The sequence below is a fragment of the Cupressus sempervirens genome, chromosome 6 (genome assembly GCF_028749045.1).
Source record: "Cupressus sempervirens isolate cs-2001-9-10 chromosome 6, ASM2874904v1, whole genome shotgun sequence".
Classification (NCBI taxonomy): Eukaryota; Viridiplantae; Streptophyta; class Pinopsida; order Cupressales; family Cupressaceae; genus Cupressus; species Cupressus sempervirens.
In genome coordinates, this window is record NC_143123.1 from 281,254,883 (window position 1) to 281,268,302 (window position 13,420).

The following is a 13,420-nucleotide window of genomic DNA, read 5'->3' on the forward strand; positions in this document are numbered from 1 at the left end:
ATTCCTCACAATTAGGTGTAGCAATTATATATGTCATGTTGAGAGACTTCATGACGTAGAAAACTGAAAAGATACCTTTCCTAGCTTAAGAGGGAGTGTTGATATTATAGCATCTAGAGTTACCTTTTTGTTGGTGTCTCTTCATTTCAATTGTAAACCTGAAAGGTCATTCTTTGGTGTAACGGCCTGACCCTTCATTATCATGACGATGAAGGGTAAGACAAGCGCATATAGGTCTTGATGGTATTCATTTGGTGGGATAATTTTTTTTGTTCGGTACAGTCTAGCATTTGGCAATATTGCAAATCAGATTTTCTGATTTTTCATTAATATAAGTGATATATTTGTGGCTGGGTTTGGAGGGTTTCCCCAGGATAATTTGCTGCATCCATTGTTGTATGTGTTTTGATGCTTATCTTCATTCCTGATCTGAAAAATCAACAAAAGCACTTCATCTCTCCTATTCTGAAATATGGGCTTCCAAACTTTAGATCCCTTCAATTGAACTTGATATCACATGAATATAAGAAAGCAACAAAGGGAAGATAAAATCAAAATAAATTACAATACCCACAGCTTCATTCCTGTTGTAGTAGACAATTAAAGTCCTGCTTCTAATCACAAATTAAGTATTACTAAATAATGGTCATCAGCTGACAATTTCAACGCTTGTTGATCTTACAACAAGGGTTATTACACTGCAGCACTTTATTGGAATTAAAGGTGATTTAGCACAATCACTAGTAGGAGATATTAAATATTTTTTATCATACACTGAAGTATAGAGCCAAAAATTACATACTTTGCACTTTTCACTATATCACACACCCATCTTGATGTCCAGACTCCATCCCCTCAAGTGTGTTTTAGGACTCACAAAGACAATTTCTATGATTAAAGGCCTCTATCAAGGTTTCATACAAGACAAACATACATCCCCCAGATTTTTTCTCTCCCTGCCCAGTTCTCGCATTCTACGAAAATGTGTCCACCAAAAGTCATGCAAGGCTCTACTGTTAAGAATTAGTCATCACAAGGGATTGTTAGGATAATTATTTTATTTGTGATATGTTCGTTAGTATTAGATATCAAGTGCGTAGGATAACATAAATTTGTCAGTTATACAAGTGATTGTAGTAATATGAGTTGTTAGAACAAATCAAACAAATAGGGAGTGGTTCCTATGATGCAGGAGAAGAAACCCCTGTATAAGTGAGGAAGATGTATTAAACATAACATAAAACAACAATAATAGAATAACATTAAATTTGAATATTTTGTGTAAAACTTTCTCATTGCCTCTGCACAAATTCCCCTCTACTACATCTTTAAATGGCCAGTTGGTTGATTATACATTAAAAGGCATAAAGGCCTCTATTTGAACCCTCTCTTGCTTCTATAAATCACTGTCCAGCGATTCTTACTTTCTCACTCCTATTGAGTTTAACTGCATGCTCTCTTGGATTTTCCCGCAAGCTATTGGCATTTCTACACCAAAATACCTGCTAATCCAACCCTGCAGAGCCATTTCCTTCCCAAAATTCAGTTAAATCTCCTCCTTTTAGCCTTGGCACTTTGTTGAATCTATATCCTGCTTTTTTCCAATAACACAAATCAGATATACACACAAGTTATCCTCTCTAGACCTTTTCCTGCAATTCTTGAGCACCAACCATCACTCAGAGTCAAAACCAGCGCCTGGGAGATTCCCATATTATTTTCCAGTATATTTTAAGGCTACACATGCCCTACTAGGGAGATGACTGGGGTAGTCACTGAAACAAGCATCGCCACTTTTTGTGTACAGCAGTTTTGTAAGCAATATCTCACTAATTGTATGATTCTGAAATCTTGCACACACCATGAGGATCCACAAATTTAGGTAAGAAACCTCAGCAACTACAGATTCATACTTCACAGGGTCACTACCACCTGCTGGAGCTCAAGAGTGCAACCAAAGGCTGGGATGATGATTTTTTATGGTCAGAGGTATGACCTGCAGGAAAACACCAGTAATGAAAAAATTTCAGGCAGGCATCATGAGAATGACTTTCCAGGTCAAAGATCCAACTTCCAAGTGACTTGCTCATGCTATTTTCAGACTCTAAAATCAGTTCTTCAATGTGTCTGCCGGTCACCTTTCCAGCCTCCTACAGCCTTTCCCAGTCATTTATCTTCGCCAAAGTTTGGATTGGGGACACCTCAACTCTTTTCTTTGTTTCAAAACAGTTAAAAATTTGTTCCAGTTCTGTATTATTACTTAGCAAACAGATCTGAAATATCTGATATATTTGTTATATGAGAAATACTAGTCTGAGTAAAACACTAAACAAGCCTCATATTTACCTTTCGGAAAGCAGCTCCGAAAAAATTTAAGAACAAAAATATAAGTACCGCATGACATAACATGTACAGCTCTGCAATGGTGTTCACCTTGCAGAAGTTTAAACATATCTTGCAAGATACACCTGCTGTACACTTCACCAATCGCTAGGACTTACGCTACTTGATTGACAAGCATACCAACTATTGTTAATATTGTCGATGATTATGAATTTCCCCAAAATCTAAATTAAAAGTTGTTACTTCTATGAGAATAAACCATGACAGACCAGGCCATCTTTTTATAATAAAGATGTAATGTCCCTTTTTTGGGACATTAGGAAATTTAAGAACATTCATATAATATTAAAATTGACTATGGGGAGCATAATTTGAGTTTATAAAAGGTCAATTTAATAATATAAAGTGGGCTAAAAGTGACAAGAAGAGACAAGATGAAAAGATAGGAAGGGAGTCAAAGAGTCACGGCTTTTAGGATTAAAAGGAGAAGGTCTAATTCATTTTGGGCATGCTTGGATATTGAGTTAATTTGAGGATTTCTCTTGAAGAAATTAAGGAAGCTTCAGCTTCATTTCAGGACCTCAAAACGCAAACCCTCTGGTTCTTCTTGGTGGATTGGATGTAGCGCTGATTCATCACCTGTGGTTAATCCGCGGTGGAGTTCACAATTGCATTTCAGGTTCCTTCCTGATTAATCCAATCTGACTTTCATCACTATTTATATGATTGGATTGTTACTGTATTGCTAATTTATAATGCAAGAACTTATTCTGAGAGTCTTTACGAGCTTTGCTTGTCTTGCTCTTGTAACTGCTGAATATGATGAAACAATAGAAATTTGTGAGGTTTCCTATATGAGCAATTATTGTTTATTTGCTGGTTAAATCTGAAAGTTTAATGCATAAACAATCTGGTTGTATTCTGAAATTGGTTCCTGAGATAAAATTTGGGAGAATATCCATCTGGGATAATACAAAAGATGTTAAGGACATGAACTTGGATGATATTTTTCTTGAAGCTTGGTTATTTTGGATTCAAGTCGCACCACCATAACATGAAGATATTCAAAGGGAGAGGTTCAAACATGCCTAATTCCAAGAGTTTGATTTTACAGCAGCCATTCCACTCAAGATAAACCATGTGAGACTGGCTAATCTTTTTAGAATAAAGACTGAAATGGACATGATGCATATAAAAGACAACTTGATTGCTGCAGAATAGTTTTCAATAAAACTTGCACCATATAACATGCACATGTTCATTTACAATCAAAAACAGCTTGCAAAATACAAACTAACCTGATTATACTCTTAATCAAACACCACAACGTGCAGTATTTACTGAAGATGCCCCTTAGCTGTTGTTAAAAAAAAGTTAAGAGATATGAATTTCAACAGAATTCGATTTTATAGCAGTCCTTCCTACTAAATTGGTTCATGTGAGATCACGTTATCCTTTTCAAATAATGATTGTTGAGAGCAATGTGTATATTGATGCTGAATCTGTTGGTGATGAATTGTTTAGGATCAGCATTACATCACTGTACTTGTGAGGGTGTTACAGAAATACAGCAAAAAACTCATTATATTACCATCATTTCATGTATCATACTGGATTCATCATTAGGAAACAAAGCCAATCAAAAGAACATGTCAGACATTAGCAACTAAGAAAAGAGCATTTCAAATAATACTAATAGGTGAAAATAAGAACAAACTTGTGCATATTGAGTTATTATAAAGATTTGCAATGAGTCATAACAAACATAAAATTTCATTAGAAACCATAGAGGTGTTGACAAAAATCACAGGAATGGAAAATATGCAAAGGTGCTACATCCAGGTCTCTGGTAACAGGCACCTCATGAAAATCTTCACAATCGCATGAAGGCTTATAACATATCCCACAGTATGCAAAGAGTAACTACAAGATCATATGCTTCTATACAACACTTTAGATAACCAATTATCAATGCTTTGGAACCAATTCACGGTACAAGCATAGTACTAGTCATGATGAATTATTTTACAATGCAGATAAAATCAAATCTGTCCAGCAAAGCCAATGAAAAAGTTCATCTATGAGAACAATGTCATCATGATTTGCTGTCCACCATCCATCTCCAGGAGAAGCACTGTACAAAAGTGGAAACTAATTTGCTATTGAAGCTTATCACCCAACACCATTAACACTAACCCTAACTTCTGCAAGCCTGAATATCTGTTAAATGTTTTTATAAAATAATATTTAACAGGCTCAGTAAAAGCATGTGACATTCAGTGGATGATTTGGACAACAGAGCAAGATTGTATTCTGGGTTAACAGTAATCACAAATTGAAGCCACAAGATATACTCAATTGCAACAATTGCACTCACACTGGAATGCCTAAACCTTTGGAATTGCTTTCACAAGGATGAAAAGAAGACTTCTACAAGAAACTTTACATGTTCAAATACAAGACATTATGGCATCAGTAACTTACAAGGAAAAGCAGAACCCTTGCAATGATAGGTTTATCAATCAAAGTTCAAAAAACAGAGCAGTTCCTTTTTAAAGCAGTGCATGCGCATAAAACCAGAGGAGCAGGCTTGTGATAGTTAGCAGTGGTACCATATATCGTAGAAGTTTCAGGTGGTATGGTGAGGCTAATGACACCCAGACAACAAATTTAGAGATGTTTCCAATGGTAGTAATTTCAAGCACTATTTTAGCTAGCATATCTTAATCATGGACACAGACCAAACTCAATTACTTATCTATTGCACCTCTCTTGTTGGCATTCTTTTTTAGGGGCCACTAGGATAATCAAATAAAAACAGCATAACTGTGGCACATTAACAAATCACCCTAATTACCATTCAGTGGAAGACAAAAGGAAATGCATCTTATAAAGAGAGCACTTCCTCTCTCAATTTAGGAAAATTGAAGCTTTCCAAGGACTTGTCTTTGATTTCAATGTCAAGCAACCCCAATTTCATAAAGATGTTGATACTTGACCAATACGGCCCATGCTCAGGCGTTTTCTTGCCTTGCTTTTATAGAAAAGAGCCTTCCCTGTAATCATTTTATTTAAAAATTGTAATTATTGTGTCCTTTTGAGTGCCATAAGTTGCATTTCTACAAAGCTATGATTGTGTAAATACAATTTTTAATATTTATTTAACACACTTAATTTTGCAACCACCCTGTAAGAATATAACTAGGCAGATGTGATAATTAGTATGACAAACAGGTAGACAGCTAAAGACAGATTCTAACACCTTCTTACTTATTGAGGTAGAAATGCAGATGATATGTCTGAAATGGAATATGGACCTGAAATCATTGCAGAAGAATACTAAGAAAGAAACTTTAAATTTTAACTAGAGAGTTCACTCGTGCACTATTACAAGCTATAAAAGCCATAAACAACATTGTTTTATATGATAAACTTAAAGTTATAAACTATTACAAGCATGTGAAAGATGCAATCTTTGGAACAAAGCTACATGCCTCACAGGGTGAATGTTACCATGCTTGGAAAATTTGATAGGTTTGTGAGGGAGAAAGGTTTTCAAAAGCTCAGATCTCTAACGGATGTTATAGAAGTGTTCAAAACTAGTAAAAAACATCAAATTATACATATGACAAAGAAATAAGTGATTTTTGGCATGCAAGTTAACTCATAAAAGAAGTTGAAAACTTGAACACACATTGCTGCTTCCAAACTTCAGCAAAGACCTCATGATCCTATCGTTTAAGCCCAAGACAACAATATATATTTAGGGTAGGGCACATGAAGAATTGCGGTGTGTTGCGGTGTGCAGGTTCATTTCCATTGAGGAATTGTAGAAAAACTTTAATCTTAGAAGGATCGACCATTTCATATTTTTCATTTAATGGTTTTTTTCTTAACCATATCGAGTCCCATCAGGCTCTTTCTCAAATTTTTAAGATGTTTCTATAATTTATAGAATTCTTATTTCATTATAGGTTTGACCCAACCCAATTTCTACAAACCTCACCGATTAAGGATTGACCAAACCATAGCAAGGTTTGGCCAAATTTGGTACCATACTGAAGTACAGGACATGCACACAATTCAACCATGAAGATCTCATCCCCTTTCAGAAATAAATTTAATGATAAATAATGATAATAAGATTAAAATATAAAAAGAAAATAATAATAAAATATAATATATTAGTTTAATGAGTGAAGGGTCAAGCTCCATTGATGGAGTAAATTTAAATGACTATGAAATATAAAGATTAGAGAGCAGAAGATTCTGTAATATTCCCTTTCAAAAATAGTGTTTAATAATAAATAGTAATAATATTAGAAAATATTAGAATAAATAGATAGATATTATAATAATAAAATACAATAGATGAATTTAGCTGATGAAGGGTCAAGCTCCATCAATGGAGTAAATGACTGAAATATAAAAATCAGATTACAGAAGATTCATGACATCCATAACAAAGCAAACTGAGAAAAGATTGATAAGCACCATATCCAACTACTATCATGTATAGACATCAGAGGATATCAATCCAATGTCTACTCTAATGCATAAGATATTTAATAAACCATCAACACAGATCAACTGAGACATGTGATAAGACAACATTATATATTGATAATCATCGATAATAGCAGCAACTTGAATAGCATTAGACAGCCATCGGTTACCACTGAAGCGGCAAGTTGAACAACAGGCAATAATCAAATGTTAAAAGAATTTTATCAATAAGTCAATGTCCAATCCAAACTCAAGATACGATCCCAGTCACAAATAAGGAAGATGCAACCTTAGACAGACATATCATTTGATGTCACCCAATCAATGTGAATAACAAAAAATGTAGAAGCTTTCAAAATCAGCGCTACCACTCAGAAACCATCATGGGTGCTAAGGATTAATAAGAATAAGATTATTGCTATTAAGTAGGACAGAACACTCATCGGCAGATAGATCATGACAATAGTCAATTGTATACATATCCACACACACAGTGAGGAATGAACCTAATCAAAGGAATATCCTCTGTGTGATGATTGAGGGTCAGATTGATATGTACATATTAGTAAATTGGGTATAAGCTTGATCAGGGCTAGTCAATCCGACTCAATATACAAAGGGGTTACAATATAAGATAAGTGTGATTAAAATGTCAGATCATAAAAAGCAATTGTCATTGATCAAAAATTAGGGAAAGCATGATTAAAACATTCATAGCATCAGTAATATACTTCACTATTTATCAAAAATCAAGCGATTAGTTAAGACCGTGTTGAGTATCCTGTTTGCAGCATTTTGACCAGTCAAAATTATCATTAACCAGCTCAAGGCTCAAGTGATGCAGCGGTTAAGACTTTTTTGGCAAGGTGCAATCACCAGAAAACACAGGATGTACCTTATCCAACATAACCCCTGACTTCAGATTGCACCTATAAGAAGAAGTTATCATCGCGCGTTGAAAGGAGGAAAGAAACAATGTTATATATCATATCTGCTATTCTATAGAAGATATCAGAAATAAGTTCATATCTGTTCACTGTAAGCATTGGGTAGCAGAAAGGGTATGCTCCAACTGACTAAGATCTCTTAATGCTGACATGTATACTCCATGCCTTGCGTTCATTCATATCGCTTCATACTCCATGTCTTCTGTGTGCACTTCACGTCTTATGTATATTTGCGTGTATTACTTCATGCCTTACGTGGATGCTTTACGTGGTGCAGATTGCTCATGCCTTACATATATGCATTGTGTGTACCTGTGTATGTTGCTATTTCATGCTTTATGAGCTATGTGTATTCACATATAGACTTCCTGATGAATTAATATGTATGCTTCATGCTTTATGTGCTATGTGTAATCACATACATGTTTCTAAAGGGAACTCAGTTTATGTGCTATGCGCATTCACTTATATGCTTCCTAACTTAATTCATTTGTATGCTTCATGCCCTATGCACTACATGTATTCACATGTATGCTTTATGACTTGAGTGAATTTGTGTGTAAGCTTTATGTCCTAAATGTATGTTTGATGACTTCAACAGTGTTACCCAAGGCCGGTAATTTTTTTAGGTGTCCCTGTTCCAGAAATGTCCTGGGCACAGGGGACGCCTAGGAGACTTTGACATTGACTTCTGGTGGAAATTTGACTTTGACTCTCATTGTAACACGATTTGGGCATATGAATTCAACTAATTCTCATATTTTAAGGTTCTATAATGTATAAGTGCATGCTTTATCCATTTTTTCTTATGAATATTTTAATTTCAGCTATCGTTATAAAGTGGTCCCCAAGCCATCCCCAAAATTGGCAAAAATAATTGTCGTCCTAGAAAATTGTCCCCTACTGTACCTGTCCCAAAAACTTGGGTTAACCTTGGACTTAAATGAATTCACATTTATGTTTCATGCTTTACGAGTAGTCCAATATGTGATTCATGCCTTCAGTACATGATCCCTGCCTTACATGTGTAATTCATGCCTTGCATATATTCATGTGTTTGATCATACTTTACAGGCGTTCATATGTTTGATCAATGCCTTATGTGTATCCAAGGCCCCTTCAAGGTTTGCTTCATATGTTTGCTCCATAAGTACTCTTCTCGTGTATATCTCACGTCTTACATACATACTTCCTGTATCTATGCTTCATGTATGCATCATAACGTGTGTATATTTGTGCCCAGTGTGACTTACATACAAGCTTCATACCTTGTGTATTTACATGTGCTTATGAATATGTCTTGTATCTTTGTATTTCTATAAAATGTTTGCAGAATTATTACTTCACGGGTGTATGTACCTTACTGATGTATATACTTCATGTCTGATGTGTCTCCTAACAAGTTTATTCCATGAGTGTTTTATAAATAATTATAATTATTTTAAGAGTTATATTCTTGCTTTCAAGAGAGAAGATGTCATGAGTATATAAAGCTCGTATCATGAGGTTCTTAATACAATGTGCACCACTCTTCATAGTTAAACTCAGTCACATAAAAGATGTCACATTGGGCCAAACATTTCTTATGTTTTCTAAATGATTTAGCCAGCAAGCATTTTTGAAATCTATCTAACCAATTGTCATAAGATCTCTTATTGACTTAACCATTATAATCCCACAAACATTTCGGCCTCACATAACATATCTCTACTTCCTATCATCGATTTATAAATGAAGGAAAAAACGAAGGAAAACCCAAAAGACATAAATTTGAGACATGCTATCGTGCAACTGGCACCATTATAAGATGGTCTTTGCAATAGAAGATGAGAGAAAACTTGCCTAACGATTGCAATGCACTGGTTAACACAGAGTTGTGCAGCAGAAGCTACTCACAGTGAAAGATTTGTATTATATTGGCATTACTTGAGGAAAAGCAATTTTGGGGAAGGGCAGACTGTAATTTCTCCTTTAAGAAATAGTATTTAATAATAAACAATAATAAGTTTCATATATACAAATAAATAAGAAGATAAACTAATAATAAAATACAATATACAGCTCTGTCAATGGACTAAATGACCCTGAAATAGACAGATCAGAGTACAGAAGATTCATAACATCAATCACAAAGCAAAAAGAGATAAAATGGATAATTATCATATCCAATTACTATCACATATAGAATCACGTGAGAGGATATCGAGCCAATGTGAAACCAGGCCTACTCTAATGCATAAGATATATGATAAACCATCAAAACAGATCAACTGAGACACATGATAAGATGGCAATTAAATATTGATAATCATCAATAATAGCAGCAACTTGGGTAGCATTAGACAGGCATCAGTTACTGCTGAAGCAGCGACTCGAATGACAAACAATAATTGAATCTTAAGAGACTGGGTTAACAACAAGTCAATGACCACATCCAAACTCAAGAAACAAAACCAGTCCCAAGGAAGATGCAACCTTAGATGGAGATATAATTCGATGTTAGCCAGTTGACGTGAATAGCGAAAAATGCCAAAGCTTTCAAAATTGGCACTGCCACTCCTCAGAAACCATCATGGATACTAAAGACATTATAAGAATACGATTGTCGCTACTAAGAAGAACAGAACACTCATCGGCAGATAGTTCGTGACAATAGTTGATTATATACATTTCCAGCCAAATAGTGAGGAATGATCATGATCAAATGAATTTTGTCTAAGCAATGATTGAGGATCAGATCGATATGTACATATTAGTATGTTGAGCATATGTTTGATCAAGGATAATTGAAGGGATTACACTACGAAAGGAGTGAGATTAAGATATCATATCAATAAAGATTAATCATCAATAATCAATAATAAAGGAAGGCAGCAATTAGTGCATTCATAGCATCAGCGAGATATTTCACTAATTATCACAATTCAAGTGATTAGTTAAGACCAGGTTGAGGATCCTGTTGGTGACGTTTTGACTAGTCAAAATTATCATTAACCAACTAAAGGTTGAAGGTATGCAGCAATTAAGACTTTTAAGGGAAGAAGTGATCACCGTAAGACAGGGACATGTCTTATCCAGCACAACCCCTCAGTTCAGATTGCACCTATAAGAACTTACCACTACTCGTTGAATGGAGGGAAGAATCAATTTTATATATCATATCTGCTATTCTATGGAAGATATCAGAAAATAAGTCTATATCTGTTTACCAGCAAGCATTGAGCAATAGCAAAGGGTATGCTCTAACTGATTTATGATCTAATACTGCTTTAGAAAATATTATATTTAAATTATTAGATGTGTTGTATTTTATTTAAGCACATATAAATATTCATGAGTCATTCACAATTTACTTGAAGGTGGTATATTCATAGTCTATCCCTTAGTCTCTTGTTATAGCCCCTTTCGAAGAGAGATAGGTTGTAGGAAACGGCTGGAGTAATTTCTCACAAAGTGGGTGAAACCCAAGACAGACGATGTATATATGAATCCCTGAGGGTATAGTTCCGAGATGCATATGAATATGTGTTCTGGAAACCTTCAGATAATCCACTTCCTGGAATCGATGTGCCCTATGACAAGTACTGGCTATCCTCCTCAAGGCTAAGTTTTCAGGTTAGTAAGAAAGTGGGATTAAGTTTTAACTATGTTAACTATCAAATATATTATGAATTATTCATTTCCTTAAATTAATTTGATTTAGTTGCATAGTAATGTATGTTAGACATTGGATATTACAACCTCCTAGTAGGGGACATTACAAGATCAGAAATGTACAAGCACCTACGAATTCTTGTCGGCATATTCTGAAGTCTCCTGAAAGAATGAAATTGATATAATAATAGTTTGACCAAATGTTCAAGCATAGAAATGGAGAAAATATTGCTGAAAGAGCGAATATGCCAACAATAACCTTTCAGGTGTTTATCTCTTTTCCTCATCTTGCATTAGCTCACGTGAATTTTGGACCAGTCTAGGCTTTGACAGTTCGAAGTGCTTATTCTAGACTACTAAGCGACATTCCCACTGTTATTTGTTCTGCAATTCACTCACAAGCATGTTTCGTCTTCTTTCCTGCTTAACCTTATCATTTGGTTTTACATCAATTCAAATGTTTTGAGTTGTTCCCAGGGCTGTCGCAAATGTTTAGTCCCTCTATGGACTAACTCATCATGCTTGTTACTGAAAAGTAGCTTCAATTTTCTGTTCAATTTACTGGAAAGTAGCTTCACTTTTCTGTTCAATTACATTTCTATTGGGAAGTTTCTGGATGGTTTCTGCCCACATCAACAACTTTTCCATTCGAGAATTGGGGCCCTCTGTTGATTATTTCTTGAACTCAAATTATAATAAAGATATCTGCAAAGCAACTCCAGCTTTACAAAGTTCCCCCGCAACATTATGCAAATTCGGTGGCATCAAAGTAACCAAGAGAAAACCTGATAATATTACTCAGATGTCCATTTTCACGAAATCTCCTGCCGCTAGATTTTACAGCAAGAAACTTTGCGAAATTTAAATATAGAGAACATTGAACCCTCATATTTAAGCTGGGAAGGCCCAACAAATAGTCAAACTTGTCATTTGCTTCTACCAGCAATTGACAACTGAAGGATAATGACAGATAGAAATTTACCTAGAAGCCATTGACATGATCATTTCCAACTCATGATGCGAAGAGACAAATGCAAATTTGATTTTTTTCTTATTCACATTTGTAATTTTGGGATCATTCTTCCGCCAGGGATATGATGAATTCTCATATGTATCAAGACCGGACCGAACGACATTTTTAAAAAGTTTGAGCAGAAGACTTGTTCTTCCGCCAGGTAAATGATGATTCAGATGCATCTAGACTCGAGGGGATGACATTTTTATAAGTTTGGCGGAGGAATTTTTTGTTTTTTGTTTTTTAATTTTAAACACCACAACTGCAAAGATAACCACATTTACAGTTTAGTTGTTGCTAGATCTAGATTGGTATGAATTGCTGGGAAACAATATTTACTATAAAATCCCAAGTTTTTGGTACTTCAAAGAACAGATTCTGAGAGAAAGTGAAGATGATTGTAAAGGTGCAGAGTTTCTTCTGTAATGCATTAGAAACAGGAGATAACAAATTTTGGATGCGTTCACCTTGAGTGGGAGTACGTGCCCTTGGCATCTCCGAGCTTTGGCTGAAAGTGTCTCCCCTCCATTTTTCACATCCGCGCGAATAAATTAATTAAGATCCCTCATCAAGCATAGGATGTCTTTGTGTGAACAAAACAGACCACCTTCGGAGCTGATTGAACTGATTCTACCAAAATAACAAAATAGGGCTTTTCGGACCCCAAATGCCTTCGAAAGAGCAAATGCCAACTCGTACCTTTGAATGGATGAAAGATTTTAATATCGTCATAGCTGCCCTAGTATTATTTTTATTATTATTATTTATAATGGGATGTCAAAATTTTAGATTTTTGGATATGAATGAAGGTTTTTTTTTTTTTAAAGTAAATTTGGAATATTAAGTTTGTTATTTTGTTTAGTTGTATTTCTTCAAATAAATGTCATTTTATTTCAACCACTTCTTTGTTGCAAAATAGAGATATTTTCTCTTCTTATTCTTCTTTAGGTAAAAT

At 34.9% G+C, this 13,420-nt stretch overlaps 1 protein-coding gene across 2 annotated transcripts in view; it reads right to left on the minus strand.

Annotated features, from left to right (window-relative positions):
- The window catches only part of LOC149552315 (cyclin-like protein), a 47,941-nt gene extending 34,744 nt beyond the window's left edge, over positions 1-13,197 (minus strand). Inside the window, exons 1-2 of one of the 2 annotated variants that reach the window (XM_089787840.1) lie at positions 12,933-13,186; positions 5,201-5,399 (exon numbers count right to left, since the gene is read on the minus strand). In XM_089787840.1, the coding sequence (XP_089643966.1) occupies positions 5,201-5,229 (29 nt within the window). In that variant the 5' untranslated portion in view covers positions 5,230-5,399; positions 12,933-13,186. Of the gene's footprint in view, positions 1-5,200; positions 5,400-12,932 lie in introns of both variants that reach the window. The other variant, XM_089787839.1, reaches the window with a different exon arrangement.
- Positions 13,198-13,420: the final 223 nt, after the last annotated feature.